The sequence below is a fragment of the Heterodontus francisci genome, chromosome 37 (genome assembly GCF_036365525.1).
Source record: "Heterodontus francisci isolate sHetFra1 chromosome 37, sHetFra1.hap1, whole genome shotgun sequence".
Taxonomy (NCBI): Eukaryota; Metazoa; Chordata; class Chondrichthyes; order Heterodontiformes; family Heterodontidae; genus Heterodontus; species Heterodontus francisci.
The window spans coordinates 7,341,875-7,355,962 of NC_090407.1; the positions used below are offsets into that span (position 1 = coordinate 7,341,875).

Here is a 14,088-nt window from a genome sequence, read left to right on the forward strand (position 1 = left end):
GGGGAAGTTGACAGACAATTTTTTTAAATTTTGTTTCATGGGTTGTGGGTGCCGCTGGCAAGGCCCAGCATTTGTTGCCCATCCCCAATTGCCCTTCTGGTGATGAGCTGCTTTCTTGAACCGCTGCAGTCCATGTGGTGTAGGTACGTCCACTGTTACAGACGGAGTTCCAGGATTTCGACAGTGACAATGAAGGAACAGCGATATATTTCCAAGTCAGGATAGCATGTGGATTGGAGGGGAATTTGCAGATGGTGGTGTTCGCACGTGTCTGCTACCCTTGTCCTTCTAGGTGGAAAAGGTCGCGGGTTTGGAAGGTGCTGTCGAAGGAGGCTTGGTCAGTTGTTGCAGGGCATCTTGTATATGTCACTGTGCATCGGTGGTGGAGGGCGTGAATGTTGAAGGTGGTGGATGAGGTGCCAATCAAGCAGGCTGCTTTGTCCTGGATGGTGTTCAGCTTCCCGAGTGTTGTTGGAGCCGCACTCATCCAGGCAAGTGAAGAGTAGTCCATCACACACTTGACTTCAGCCTTGTAGACGGACAGGCATTGGGGAGTCAGAAGGTGGGTTAACTCCCAGTCTCTGATCTGCTCTGCTCTTGTAGCCACAGTTTTTATGTGGCTGCTCCAGTTCAGTTTCGGGGCAAGCGTGACCCCAGGCTTGACTATTTTTCAATACTGGGGCTAAATACCCACTGAATATCATCAGAGCAGCCCTTATAGACTACAATAACCAGAATGTTTCACAGAGATGCTATTCCACATGCATCAGTATAGACATTAAATTAGGCAACATAAATGAGTGGAAATTATTTGCCCAAATGGACACATTATCTAAGACACACACACACACACACACGAACATACGAATTAGGTGAAGGCGGCCATTAGGCCCCTCAAGCCTGCTCTGCCAATCAATAAGATCATGGTTGATATGTTTGGGTTTCAAATTCCACACTCCCGTCTACCCCCAATAACCTTTGATTCCCTTGCCTAACAAGAATCTATCTACCTCTGCCTTAAAAATATTCAATGACCCCGCCTCCACCACCTTCTGAGGCAGAGTTCCAAAGTCGCACACCAACCCAGGGAAAATAAATTTTTCCTCATCGCTGTCCTAAAATGGCGACCCATAATTTTTAGAACAGTGCCCCAAGTTTTGGACTCACCCACAAGAGGAAACATCCTCTCCACATCCACCTTGTCTAGACCGTTCAGGATCTTATAAACTTCAATCAAGTCTCCCCTCACTCTTCTAAACTCCAGTGAAAACAAGCCCCGTCTGTCCAACTTTTCCTCATAAGACAACCTGCTCATTCCAGGTATCAATCTAGTAAACCTGGAGAGTGCACCTCCTGTACAATGTGGGAGCACCAGAATGCTTCCCGTATCCTGGAGAACCATTTGTGCAGCAAGTGTCGTCAACTGAAGCAGCTTGAGCTCCAGGTTTTGGAACATGAGCGGCACCTGGCAACACTGCGATGCATTCATGAGAATGAGAACTACGTGGATAGCACGTTTATAGATCTGGTCACCTCACAGCTTAAGAGTATGCAGAGAGAGAGGGGGGGAATGGGTGACCAGACAAGTCAAAGAATCAGGCAGGTAGTGCAGAAGACCCGAGTGCATCTCACTCTCCAACAAGTATTCAGTTCTGAATACTGAGGAAAGTGATGCTTCACCTGGGGAATGGAGCCAGAGCCATGTCCATGGCACCACGGGTGGCTCAGCTGCACAGGGGGGGTACAGGAAAGAATGGAAGAGCCATAGTGATAGGTGATTCAACTGTCAGGGGAAGACAGGCATTTCTGTGGCCGCAGATGTGAATCCAGGATGGTGTGTTGCCTCCCTGGTGCCAGGGTCAAGGATGTCACCAAGTGGCTGCAGAGCATCCCGAAGGGGGAGGGCGAACAGCCAGCAGTTGTGGTCCACCTCGGAACCAACGACATAGGTAGAAAGAGGGATGTCATCTTGCAGTCAGAATTTAGGCAGCTAGGTAAGAAATTAGCAAGCAGGACCTCAAAAGTAGTAATCACTGGATTACTTCCCAGTGCCACGTGCGAGTATAGAAATAGAAGGATATGACAGATGAATGCGTGGCTGGAAAGATGGTGCAGGAGGGAGGGCTTCAGATTCCTGGGACACAGGGACCGGTTCTGGGGTAGATGGGACCTGTACAGGCCGGAGGGGTTGCACCTGAACAGAGCCGGAACTGAGTTCCTTGCGAGACATTTTGCTAGTACTGCTGGGGAGGGTTTAAACTAGATTGGCAGAAGAATGGGGACCTGAGGGTAGACTCAGCTGGGACAAAATCAGAAATTAAAATGGAAGGCGGAAAATTAATGGATGAGCCTGGAAGACAGATGAAATGAGGGTTAGAAAAGAGAATGTGTTTGGCAGTGCTCAAGGGTATCTATTTCAATGCAAGGAGTACAAATAAAAGCAGATAAGCTGAGGGCACAGATAGACACGTGGCCATGTGATATCATAGCTATTACAGAAACATGGCTTAAGGAGGGACAGGAATGGCAGCTCAACGTTCCTGGTTACAGGGTTTTCAGATGCAATAGGAAGGGGGATAAGAAAGGAGGGGGAGTAGCAATTTTGGTCAAGGAAACTATTACAGCTGTGAGGAGGGATGATATGTTGGAAGGTTCATCAAATGACGCTATATGGATTGAGCTAAGGAACAAAAAAAAGGGGCAATCACACTGCTGGGTGTATACTATAGACCCCCAGTCATAGGGAGATAGAAAAGCAGATATGTAGACAAATCTCTGAAAAGTGCAAGAACAATTAGGCAGTAATAGTAGGGTATTTTAATTACCTTATTAACTGGGATAGTTTTAGTGTGAAAGGAATTGAGGGAGCAGAATTCTTGAGGTGCATTCAGGAGAACCTTTTTGCCCAGCATATCACAAGTCCAACAAGAGAGGGCTCAGTTTTAGGAAATGAAGATGGGCAGGTGGAAGTTGTGGCAGCAGGAGAGCATTTTGGTGGTAGTGATTATAATTGAGTCAGTTTTAACATAATTATGGAAAAGGACAGAGATAGAACAGGAGTTAGAGTTCTCAATTGGGGCAAGGCCAATTTTACTAAACTGAGAGTGATTTAGCAAAAGTGGACTGGAAACAGCTACTTGAAGGTAAATCAGTGTCAGAGGCTTTCAAAGGGGAAATTCAAGGGTTTAAGAGTAAACATGTTCCCACAAAGAAAAAGGGTGAGGCGGCCAAATCTAGAGCCCCATGGATGTCAAGGAGCCTACAGAGTAAAATAAGGCAGAAAAGGAAAGCTTATGTCCGACACCAAGAACTCAATACAACAGAAAGCAGAGATAAGTATAGAAAGTGCAGGAGTGAAATCAAAAAGGAAATTAGGAAAGCAAAGAGAAAGCATGAAAGAATATTGGCAGGCAAAATCAAGGTGAACTCAAAGATGTTTTATCAAAACATTAAGAGTGAGGATAACTATGGAGAGAGTAAGGCCTATAAAAGACCAAAAAGGTAACCTGTATGTAGGAGTGGAAGATATTGGTGTGGTTCTTAATGAATACTTTGCGTCTGTCTTCACAAAAGAGGGGAACAATGCAGATATTGTAGTTAAGGAGGAAAAGTGTGAAGTATTAGATGTGGCAAACATATGGAGAGGGGAAGTATTAATGGGATTAGCATCCTTGAAAGTTGATAAACCACCAGGGCCAGAAGAAATGTATCCTAGGTTGTTAAAAGCAGCAAGAGAGCGAATAGCAGAGGGCCTGACCATCATTTTCCAGCCCTCACTGGATGCAGGTGTGGTGCCAGAGGATTGGAGAATTGCTAACGTTGTACCCGTGTTTAAAAAGGGAGCAAAGGACAGACCAAATAATTACAGGCCAGTCAGTCTAACCTCAGTAGTGGGCAAATTATTGGAATCTATTCTGAGAGACGGGATAAACTGTCACTTAGAAAGGCGCAGGTTAATCAAGGATAGTCAGCATGAATTTGTTAAAGGGGAGATCTTGTTTGACCAACTTGATCGAATTTTTTTGAAGTAGTAACAAGGAAGATAGAGGAGGGTGGTGCAGTTGATGTGGTCATGGATTTTAGCAAGGCTTTTGACAAGGTCCCACATGGCAGACTAGTGAAAAAAATAAAATCCCATGGTATCCAGGGAAATGCAGCAAGGTGGATACAAAATTGGCCCAGTGGCAGAAAACAAAGGGTAATTGTTGATGGGTGTTTTAGCAACTGGAGGGCTGTTTCCAGTGGTGTTCCGCAGGGCTCAGTACTGGGTCCCCTGCTTTTTGTGGTATATATTAGCGATTTGGACATAAATGTAGGGGGCACGATCAAGAAGTTTGCGGATGACACAAAGATTGGCCGTGTGGTAGATAGCGAGGAGGATAGCTGTAGGCTGCAGGAAGGTATTGATGGCCTGCTCAGATGGGTAAAAAAGTGGCAAATGGAATTCAACTTGGAGAAGTGAGAGGTGATGCATTTGGGGAGGTCAAACAAGGCAAAAGGAATACACAATTAATGGGAAAATACTAAGTGTAGAGGAAGTAAGGGACCTTGGAGTGAATGTCCACAGATCCCTGAAGGTCGCAGGACAGGTCAATAGGGTGGTTAAGAAGGCATATGGAATCCTTTCCTTTATTAGCCCATGTACAGAATACAAGGGCAGAGAGATTATGCTGGAACTGTATAACTCATTGGTAAGGCCACAAGCTGAGTACTGCGTGCAGTTCTGGTCACCTCGTTACAGAAAGGATGTAATTTCACTAGACAGGGTACAGCGGAGATTTACGAGAATGTTGCCAGGGCTGGAAAAATGCAGCTATGAGGAAAGATTGGATAGGCTGGGGTTGCTGCCCAGGAGAGGGGAGATGAGGAAAAGCTTTTTCATCCAGAGGGTGGTGATGGTCTGAAACTCACTGCCTGAAAGGGTAGTTGAGGCAGAGACCCTCAACTCATTCAAAAGCAGTCTGGATATGGACCTCAAGTGCCGTAAGCTGCAAGGCAACGTGCCAAATGATGGAAGGTGGGATTAGAATAGGTGGATCGTTTTTCAGCCAGCCACTTTCTGTGCCTTCAACTTTCTATGATTCTAAACCTCCTCTGAACCGCCTCCAATGCATTTATATCCTTCCTTAAACAAGGAGACCAAAACTGTACACAGTATTCGAGATGTGGTCTCAATGTCCTGTATAACTGAAGCATAACATCCTTACTTTTATTTTCAATGCCTCTCATAATAAAAGATAGCATTCCATTAGCCTTCTTGATTACCTGCTGTACCTGCATACAAACGTTTTGTGACTCCGGCACTAGAACACCTAGATCCCTCTGCACTTCAGAATTCTGCAATCATTCCCCATTTAAGTAATACTCTGCATTTTTATTCTTCATGTAAAGAGAACAACTTCACATTTTCCCACATTATACTCCATCTGCCAGATTTTTGGTCACTCACCCAATTTATAATCTGTCTGCAACCTCCTTATGTCCTCTTCACAACATACTTTCCCACCTATTTTTGTGTCATCTGCAAATTTAGCTATCATGCCTCGATCCCCTCATCTAAGTCATTGATATAAATTGTAATAAGTGGAGGCCCCAGCACCAACCCGAGGGACTCCACTCGTCACATCCTGCCAATCAGAAAAGGACCCATTCATGCATACTCTGTTTTCTGACAGCCAATCTTCTATCCATACTAATATGTTATCCCCTACACCATGAGCTCCTACACCATGCGACAGAGAGCCAAACTACATGCTTTAATACAAAACTAAAAATATCTTAACTACTCCACCACCTTTCATAGTGATTCTCAGCATAAGGATTGAGCTCAAAAAGTGGTTAATAAGACACTATTCCAATTTAACTGACCAGCATTTATCCAGTGTAATTACTTAAATATCTGAACTATACAAGTGTGTTTATTTTGAAAGCTCAAACAGAAACCAAGACGGAATAACATGTCAAACCTGCTCAATGGTTACCTAAACGAACACTTTTGTTCTATGCGGGCAAATAACGTTGTCCTGATTTACAAGATTAACTGTTATATCCACTTTTTCTTGTATTGTTTAAAAGGCCAACAACTACTGATTCAGCAGGCTTACTGCAGTTTACTGTGAACGGCCGGCACACAGAATCTGGTAGAGATGAAATCTATCTCCAAGTGGATATGGGTTCAATCTCCATCTACTGCATTCATCAACTCAACTGTAAACTCACAAAATGTGAGCACCAATGGTGTTGAATCTTAGTAATTGGCCTAATTAGGTGAAGAGAGCCACTGATAATGATCAATGTCTGTTTGAGAGAAGTACAACACGACAATGATACTCAATTCTGAGATGCAAAATAACATTACAATAACGTGCATAATCTGGCTAAATTTACACATAATTATGATTCATAAAATAGGGTAAAATTACTGATTACATGGAAGAGTTGTATAGAGCAGTAACATTTCTATATGATTAAATTAGACTGTAGCTATATACTGCAGTAATATTTGTACATGAAAGTCCTTGATTACTTAGTGTCAAAACACAAATTTACAGGCTATATTTAAACCAACTTATATGATTAACTACAGATTAGATGATGTGTCTTTAAACACGCAATAAAAGGGAAAAGGTTGTCAGGCTGCAACTGAACAGAAGGCAGCTTGAATGCTCCTGAAATCTGTATTAAACCAAACCGTTCAACTCCTGCCTTACACTTGTATACTGAACTTATTCTGTAAATAAAATTCTCAAGCCACACGCTTTTACTCCTACAATTATGCTGTCACTTTGTGAACAGAAAATGTTGCTTTAACAGCTTCAGACCTGTTCAGTTATTTACTCAGATGAATCATGTCTAAAGAGAATTAGGCTGCCTTCATCGTTCACAACATGCAAATTTCCCATTAACACATGTGACTCAGATCTAAGCAGAAACTTGGTCACTGTCGAAGAAGCTTGAAATTTTTGAAAGACTGGAGAAGACAAAGCCCATCACCATCTCCCTAAATGAGCAGAGTTGCTGTAATGCTGTGAATGTTTGCTGTGAACATCTAATTTGGAAATGAACTGCAACAGCACATAAGCAAGTATATTCATTGATTGGATACACAATTTATTGAAAAGAACCCACTACATATAAACCTAGAAGCTTCACTTCCACCACACACATTACAACTATAGCTACTTGGCAACAGACATTAGTGGACCCAATTAAACCAATACAAAGTTTTTTTTTAAATGTAGAAAAGATACAAGGCGACAGAATAAGGTTTGAAGCAAAAACAACAAGTGCTGGTAAAACTCAGCAGGTCTGGCAGCATCTGTGGAGAGAGAAGTAGAGTTAATGTTTCAGGTCTGTGGAAAGGTCACAGACCTGAAATGCTAACTTTGCTTCTCTCCACAGATGCTGCCAGACCTGCTGAGTTTTTCCAGTACTTTTTGTTTTTGTTTCAGATTTCCAGCATCTGCAGTATTTTGCTTTTATTAAAGAAAATGGAAGGCTGCATGAGTTCTAATTTAAGCAAACTTCAGAACATTCTACAACAATTAAGATGCATAAAATGTGACAAAAGGCAAGGCATAAAATACAGGTGTACAACCCTTTTGAATGCTGAGGCTTTTCAAATAAAATACAGGACAATAATTCGATCTTACAAAATAAATGCAATTTAAAACTGGAAAATATGTGCAAAGAAGCCCAATATTTAACAGTAACTTCAGTATGGAAACTTAAGGTCAATATGATAAAGTAGTTATTAATTTATGCTTTATAAAAAGTTAACTTTATAAATAAAAAAAGATTGTGTACATTATTACCTTTAACATATCTTACTCTAAATTTCACATGTCACTCTAATCAAGTTCCCCTCCAAGTCTCACACCATCCTGACTTGGAAATATATCGCTGTTCCTTGATAGTCACTGGGTCAAAATCCTGGAATTCCCTCCCTACCATCACTGTACCTTCACCACACAGACTGCAGTGCTTCAAGAAGTTGGCTCACCACCACCTTCAAAGGCAATTACAGAAGGGCGATAAATGCTGGCTTGGTCAGCGACCCCCGCATCCCATGAAAAAACTCAATTACACATTACCTACCAAACAGTTTAAAGGCAAAACTACCAGGTGATTCTTCAGAATCTGTATGTGGCTCTTATATAATTTTAAAATTGTGAACACAAACTAAATCTAATGAATAGTGCGTGCATTAAGTTTTTTTTTTAATTATATGTTCAGAAGCATTCCTAGTATTGCTAGATTTGAAATATTAGCAAGTTATTCAGCATTCAAAAAAGTTAAGGAAACCACGGTCTCTTATGAAAGCAGAACCTGCCAATGCAAACAGAAGAACTTGGAGCTAGTGATGGGTGAGGTGATGGCATCAGTGTGATACCGACACAATTTCATAACTAGACAGACTGTCTCCAGTTTAAACAACTGGAAAACAGATATACAATTCTGCGCTAATAATTTATGTTACATTAATTTTGATTACATTGCAAATGACTGAATACAAATCACATTGAAAACAGTCACCTAGTTTCTTTTGTGATCCAGAACATGTTATAACAAAGCCATCATATCACCCATTCACTAGTCTGAAGCTAGGAATGCAGAGGTTTTTTTTTTTTTAGAAGAAACAGTAATCATTTTTTCTGGACCTAGAATGGGCTGCTTGCACCTTGAAGAAAATCAAACATTTACTTCCTCTTTCTAAGCTCCCAACATTCATTAACTTCTCAAATGCATCAGTATCTGACAAAAGATTTTCTTTTTTTTTGGACTGGGATGGGGGAAAGAAGGTATCTTAATTCAGTTTCACAATTAAATCAAAAAAGAATCACAGAATGCTACAGCACAGGAGGCTGCCATTCGGCCTATTGTTCCTGTGCCGGCTCTTTGGTAGAGCTATCCAATTAGTCCCACTCCCTTGTTCTTCCCCTATAGAATCATGCCCGTCAAGGAAGATATTTTGCAAGATTTTGTCAAGCAAGATCGGGGTAGGATGAGTCAGTATCACAAAAATGAATAATCAAGCACAACATTAGAGTTAAGCGTGCAAATCAAGAATGTTGTTGTTCTTTGTCGAATATAAGGCAATGTGACACATTGAGGACTGAAGTGTTCCTAGCCTTTTAAAAAGGAGGCCCATCATTAATCGCTCGTTTCTGAATGGGAGAGAACACACAGAGCTTTTTTTTGACAACAGTACAATTTAGTATCTTTAAAAAAAAAACAAAGGCTGATTACATTAAAGTGGCTGCTGTGCCTGTTTACTTATAACCAAGTAACACATTAATTTAAGTCCTGAAATGGATGCATCCATTTAAAAAAAAAATCCAGAGCAGTGTTAAAAATTATCCCCCAGAAAACATCATTCTTATTACCTTAAATATCTTGTTTATGCATTCATTTCCTTTAGTCATGATTTTTAGTCATGCTTTTTATGTTGACATTCATGACTGAAATGCATATGTAATCAGCTATAATGGGAATTCCCAAGTGAACCTTTTCAGTGATCCTGTAGCTGCAGGCTACAGCCACTAAGAGATGTTATAGCTCCACTTTACCCTGTGATATATTGAGTAATGCCACAGGAGATCTATTTACATTTTTAAAAATAAATTGAATATTTTTTCATTTGGTCTAAAAATACCAAGCTCCTCCAGCTAATTTTATTAAGTGTGAATAAGTGGTCCATCTGTCCCTTTATTAAAAGAAGCCCACTGGCCTAAAACAGATGGAAGAAAGAGTATGTCGTTGTGTAGGTTTGATTTTAATAGGATTATAAAGTCAAGCTCATATGCATAGGTCGACAAATAATGATGCTGCATCTTTAAAATCCTTAGGAGACAATCAAATGATGGAAAAGCGAGATAGGAAACAGCACTCCACTGGGTAAATAAGGACAGAATCATTCACACAAGAGTTCATATTCTCCCACTGTTCATTGTTCAGACTCTGACCTTCTTGCCCTGTATCGCCGCTGGCCAGTTGACTTCCGAGTAGCGATGGCTGCAGTGAATCCCACCAAGCAACAGAGGGACGTGGTGCTGAATTTCAGAGTGTCAAGCCAACCAGGAACATCGGTCTGCAGGTAATTCTCCATCAAATGCAAGCCCATCACCGTCAGCCAGAGTAAGGAAGCCACTGCATCGATCCTCCGCAGCCTAGGGAATTAGGTGAACGTAAAAAAAATAAACAAACACACATCCTGTTCTGAGTGTCCCAAGGTAAAGAGAGAGGAGGGTCAGAAGTTAACATACTGGCAAAATGAGGTACCAACTTCCTTGTGAAGTTAGTTTTGAATATGTTCACTTGCATTTTGTTCCCTCCACTTTGGTAATATCACAGAAGGAGGCCATTCCACCCACTGTATCTGTGCCAGCTCTTCAAAAGAACTATCCAATTGGTCCCCCTCCCCTGCTCTTTCCTGCATGTTGCACATTTGTTCTTTTCAACATAATCTTTTTGGCAGTGCATTCCAGATGCTGCAAAAAAAGTCTCAACTCCCTCCTGGTTCTTTTGTCAATTTCCTTCAACCAGTGTCCTCTGGTTATTGACCCAATCATCAGGGGAAACAGTTTCTCTTCATTTGCCATCATATTTTTGGACACTTCTATTAAATCTCCCCTTGGTTTTCTCTGCACTGAGAACAAACTCCACTTCTCTGGTCTGTTCACATTAACTGAAGTCCCTCAACCCTGTTACAATTCTGGTAAATCTCTTCTCCAAGGCCTTGATACATTTCCTAAAGTTCATAGAATTGGATAATTTGCATACTATCTGTGGACAGGGACAGGATATTGCAGTCCTCTTTAAGCTGGAGCAGAATTTACTGTTCCAGGTGGGCACACAAAATAAAATCCCTTACAAACAATGCAAAAAATTACAGGGCTGCCCGTGCTGGCACGGCCCTAATTGCAATATAAAATAAAGATATAATTTTGATTACTCTAGGCTATTTAACTACTGCGCAAACAACTAACTAGGTAACGATCACTTCACCACCCACACCCCCCCCACCACCACCACCAACCCACACACCCTCCCAACTCAATACCAAGATTCACAGTTTCTCTGAAAAAAAAATTTTTCAGCTGAAGTGCACTGCACAGGTAACCACATTTTCTCATCCATCGTTTGTCTAAACCGGATTTTGCCTTGTCAAATGAGGCACATCTTAAAACACCTGCAGCTTGATCAAAGGGGCAGTTTGCTGTAGCCTAAGGGAATTTAGGATATAGTTACCTTGCAAGCCAGCATCCTCAACTCCAGCAGGTTTTGGCAAATCAGGCTACAGATTTTACACGCATAGCAGAATTATTCACTGCACAATGAATGACAGAGGGTCAGCGTACAAGGCATGAATAAAACAGGAATGGGATCAACATGAAACATATTCCAATACAAGAATTTCACCAATGTCCTGTTACAGGGTAGACTGCCCAGTTCTGAGCATTTCAATTGTACACAATGCCAAAAGTTTCAAGCGGGAGCTAAATACTTTTTGCGGTGGGGACTTTCAGACTAGCGATGAATGACATTTATGTTTTAACCTGACATTGATCTCTTGGGCAGAACAGGTTAATGCCAATAACAAAGCCAGGAATTAGAGTGTAAAGCAACGATGCTTGCACAGCAGAAAAAAAATGCAACTCAACTTGCCCCCAAGTTCCAAAAATACATTTATATAAAAGTCAGTGGGAAGAATTAACCAATTGCGGTGTTTAGTGATACTGTAATTTTTTCTCCCTTTTTGAATGCATTTATGTTGCTACAAATTGTGACCAGACTAATTCACTCTTCCATTCCACCCACATCTGATATTTCTGAATAGGTAGGGGCTTCCAATCCCGTCCTAAAGACCCCGACTCCTGCCAGGGTGTGATTGCGCAGCCCTCACTGGCAGTCCTCAACACCTTGCCCAAAGGCTGTGTTCCTTCAGCTGCCTAAGCTGTTGGCTCTGGAATTCCCTCCTTAAACCCCTCTGTCTCTCTCCCTTCCTTTGAGTCGCTTCTTAAAATCTACCTCTTTGACCAAGCTATTGATCATCTTCCTTAACATCTCCTTAGGTGGCTTGGTGTTGCATTTTGTCTGGCAACGCTCCTGTGAAGTGCCTCGGGTTGTTTTACTATGTTAAAGGCACTATATAAATACAAATTGCGTTTGTCATGTGACATTGTTATTTAACCAGGGCGAGAGCCACACATGCATGCCTTCCAGGAGAGGTTACCCAATAATGATCAGGACCAGCAGCAATCACTTTGACCCCCACGCCTAGCCCCGGGACGCTTAAGCCAATTGTAGGATCCCAATTACTCTCCTAACCGAGCTCAGTTAAGTCCACACAGTTCTGGAGACAAATCTGGGGCCTTCAGAGTAGTCTGGTGCAGTTGTATCCTGACTTTACCCACTAAGCCATTGGGGAAGCTACACAGACTTCTTGAATTATGTGTTTCCTCCGCAGGGAAAATTCCCTGCTGTGACTGCAACACTCATGTATGGCAGGACGACTAAAATCGAAGTCAAAAGAGCCACCAAAATACCTAATGAACCCGAGGAAACAAGGCACACCACAAGTATCTCAAATTAAAACCAACCTTCCAGATAGTTCTGTGGTAAGTACACCATGTGTTATGGTACTGATCTTTAAATTTAAGTTGGTCAAAACTTCAATACTTGACCTATATTTGAGGGGCAGGAAACCAGTAGCAACACACAATTACTAGGTCCTTCAAAATATGGAGACGGAGGGAATGTAGCAGGCAAAGCGTAGATGAGATCAGTGAAGGAAAATGGGGAAACAAATGATGGAAAAGGGGCAAAGAAAATTTCAATAACTAAATCAGCAAAGCACCAGAAGGTGACAATGATCTGGACAATAAGTAGGTCACTGCTTTTGACAGGGAAGTTAAGGAAGAGAATAAAAAAAGTAAAGGACAAAAAACCTCCTTTCTTAATACCTCTAAGTGGGGAGTCTGTCATTAGAGAAACTAGCCAAGAGAAAAAAAAGAGTCCTGGATTAGACCTGTACAGGCTGGTACAGATTACAACAAACAAAATCACAGTTAAAAGGTTAGCATTCATCTTACTAGTCACAGTTATGAGCAGGAATCCATGGTGCATTACCTGCAATATAAACTAAGCTGCTGTCATTTTCTTATCCATGTTTACCGGGCACATAGAGCCCTGAACAAAATCAAATAGCAACTTTTTCCACTCCCCCAGTTTTCCAACTGAATTTCAAATCCAAATTCTTAAACTTGGGTTTAGGGAAACAATGGTGTATCAGACTGGGTCGAACAATGCAAGAAAAATTTTAAATTCAAGTTTGTTGGGATTCATAGATGGTTTGGCAGAACTCTCTTTAGCACCTGAGATTCTAGAAATATAAAAGCAATGACGCTTTTAAGTAAATTACTGCTGTGCTGCAAATTGGAATTCTATACTAGTCGGAGTCAGTTAAACGCTCCTCAAAAAAAAACAAACAGTACAATATCTGAAAGAAAATAAAGCTTTGTGAAGACAGGAACAGGAGGTGGTCATTCAGCCCCTCGAGCCCATTCTAACTTTCAATTAGATCGTGGCTGATCTCTACCTAAACTCCATTTACCTGCTTTTGATACCCAGCACAGTATTTCTCCCAGACGGAATGGGGTGATAATCTGCCAACATGGACAGGTGAACAATGGGAAATGCTCGGTGATGATATAGCCAGAGTTATCACAGACCTCATATGCCACTCCGTCTGTTAATCACAGCAACTTTTATACACCATGCTTTTTAAAAACTGAAGGTTCCAATTAGAATTTCTCTTTCATCTTCAAGGATTTCTTTTTCTCTCTGACTTCTTCCCCCTCACAAACCACCATCCTTCCCCTTGCCCAAATCCACATTTCAATGTCAGCTTCTTGGAACATTTTTCCACTTAATGAATTGCACAAGTTGGACTGTCTAAAAAAAAAAAAGGCGTTTCATCCACACACCCCCGGCCCCCCCTCCCCCACCAAACAGCTTGACTTCAAAAAATCTAACAAAAGGTTGCATAGTTGTTGCATTCTGAAAGCTACCACATATTAAAGGCCT

At 41.5% G+C, this 14,088-nt stretch overlaps 1 protein-coding gene across 5 annotated transcripts in view; it reads right to left on the bottom strand.

Moving 5' to 3' along the window:
* The window catches only part of tmem201 (transmembrane protein 201), a 187,138-nt gene that overhangs the window by 120,096 nt on the left and 52,954 nt on the right, over positions 1 to 14,088 (bottom strand). For 4 of the 5 annotated variants that reach the window (XR_010969620.1, XM_068016976.1, XM_068016975.1 and 1 more), the window contains exon 6: positions 9,966 to 10,169. Coding sequence is in view for 4 of the 5 variants with exons in the window: in XM_068016976.1 (XP_067873077.1) it covers positions 9,966 to 10,169 (204 nt within the window). In the remaining variant the exon portion in view is untranslated. Of the gene's footprint in view, positions 1 to 7,431; positions 10,170 to 14,088 lie in introns of those variants that run through there. The other variant, XM_068016977.1, reaches the window with a different exon arrangement.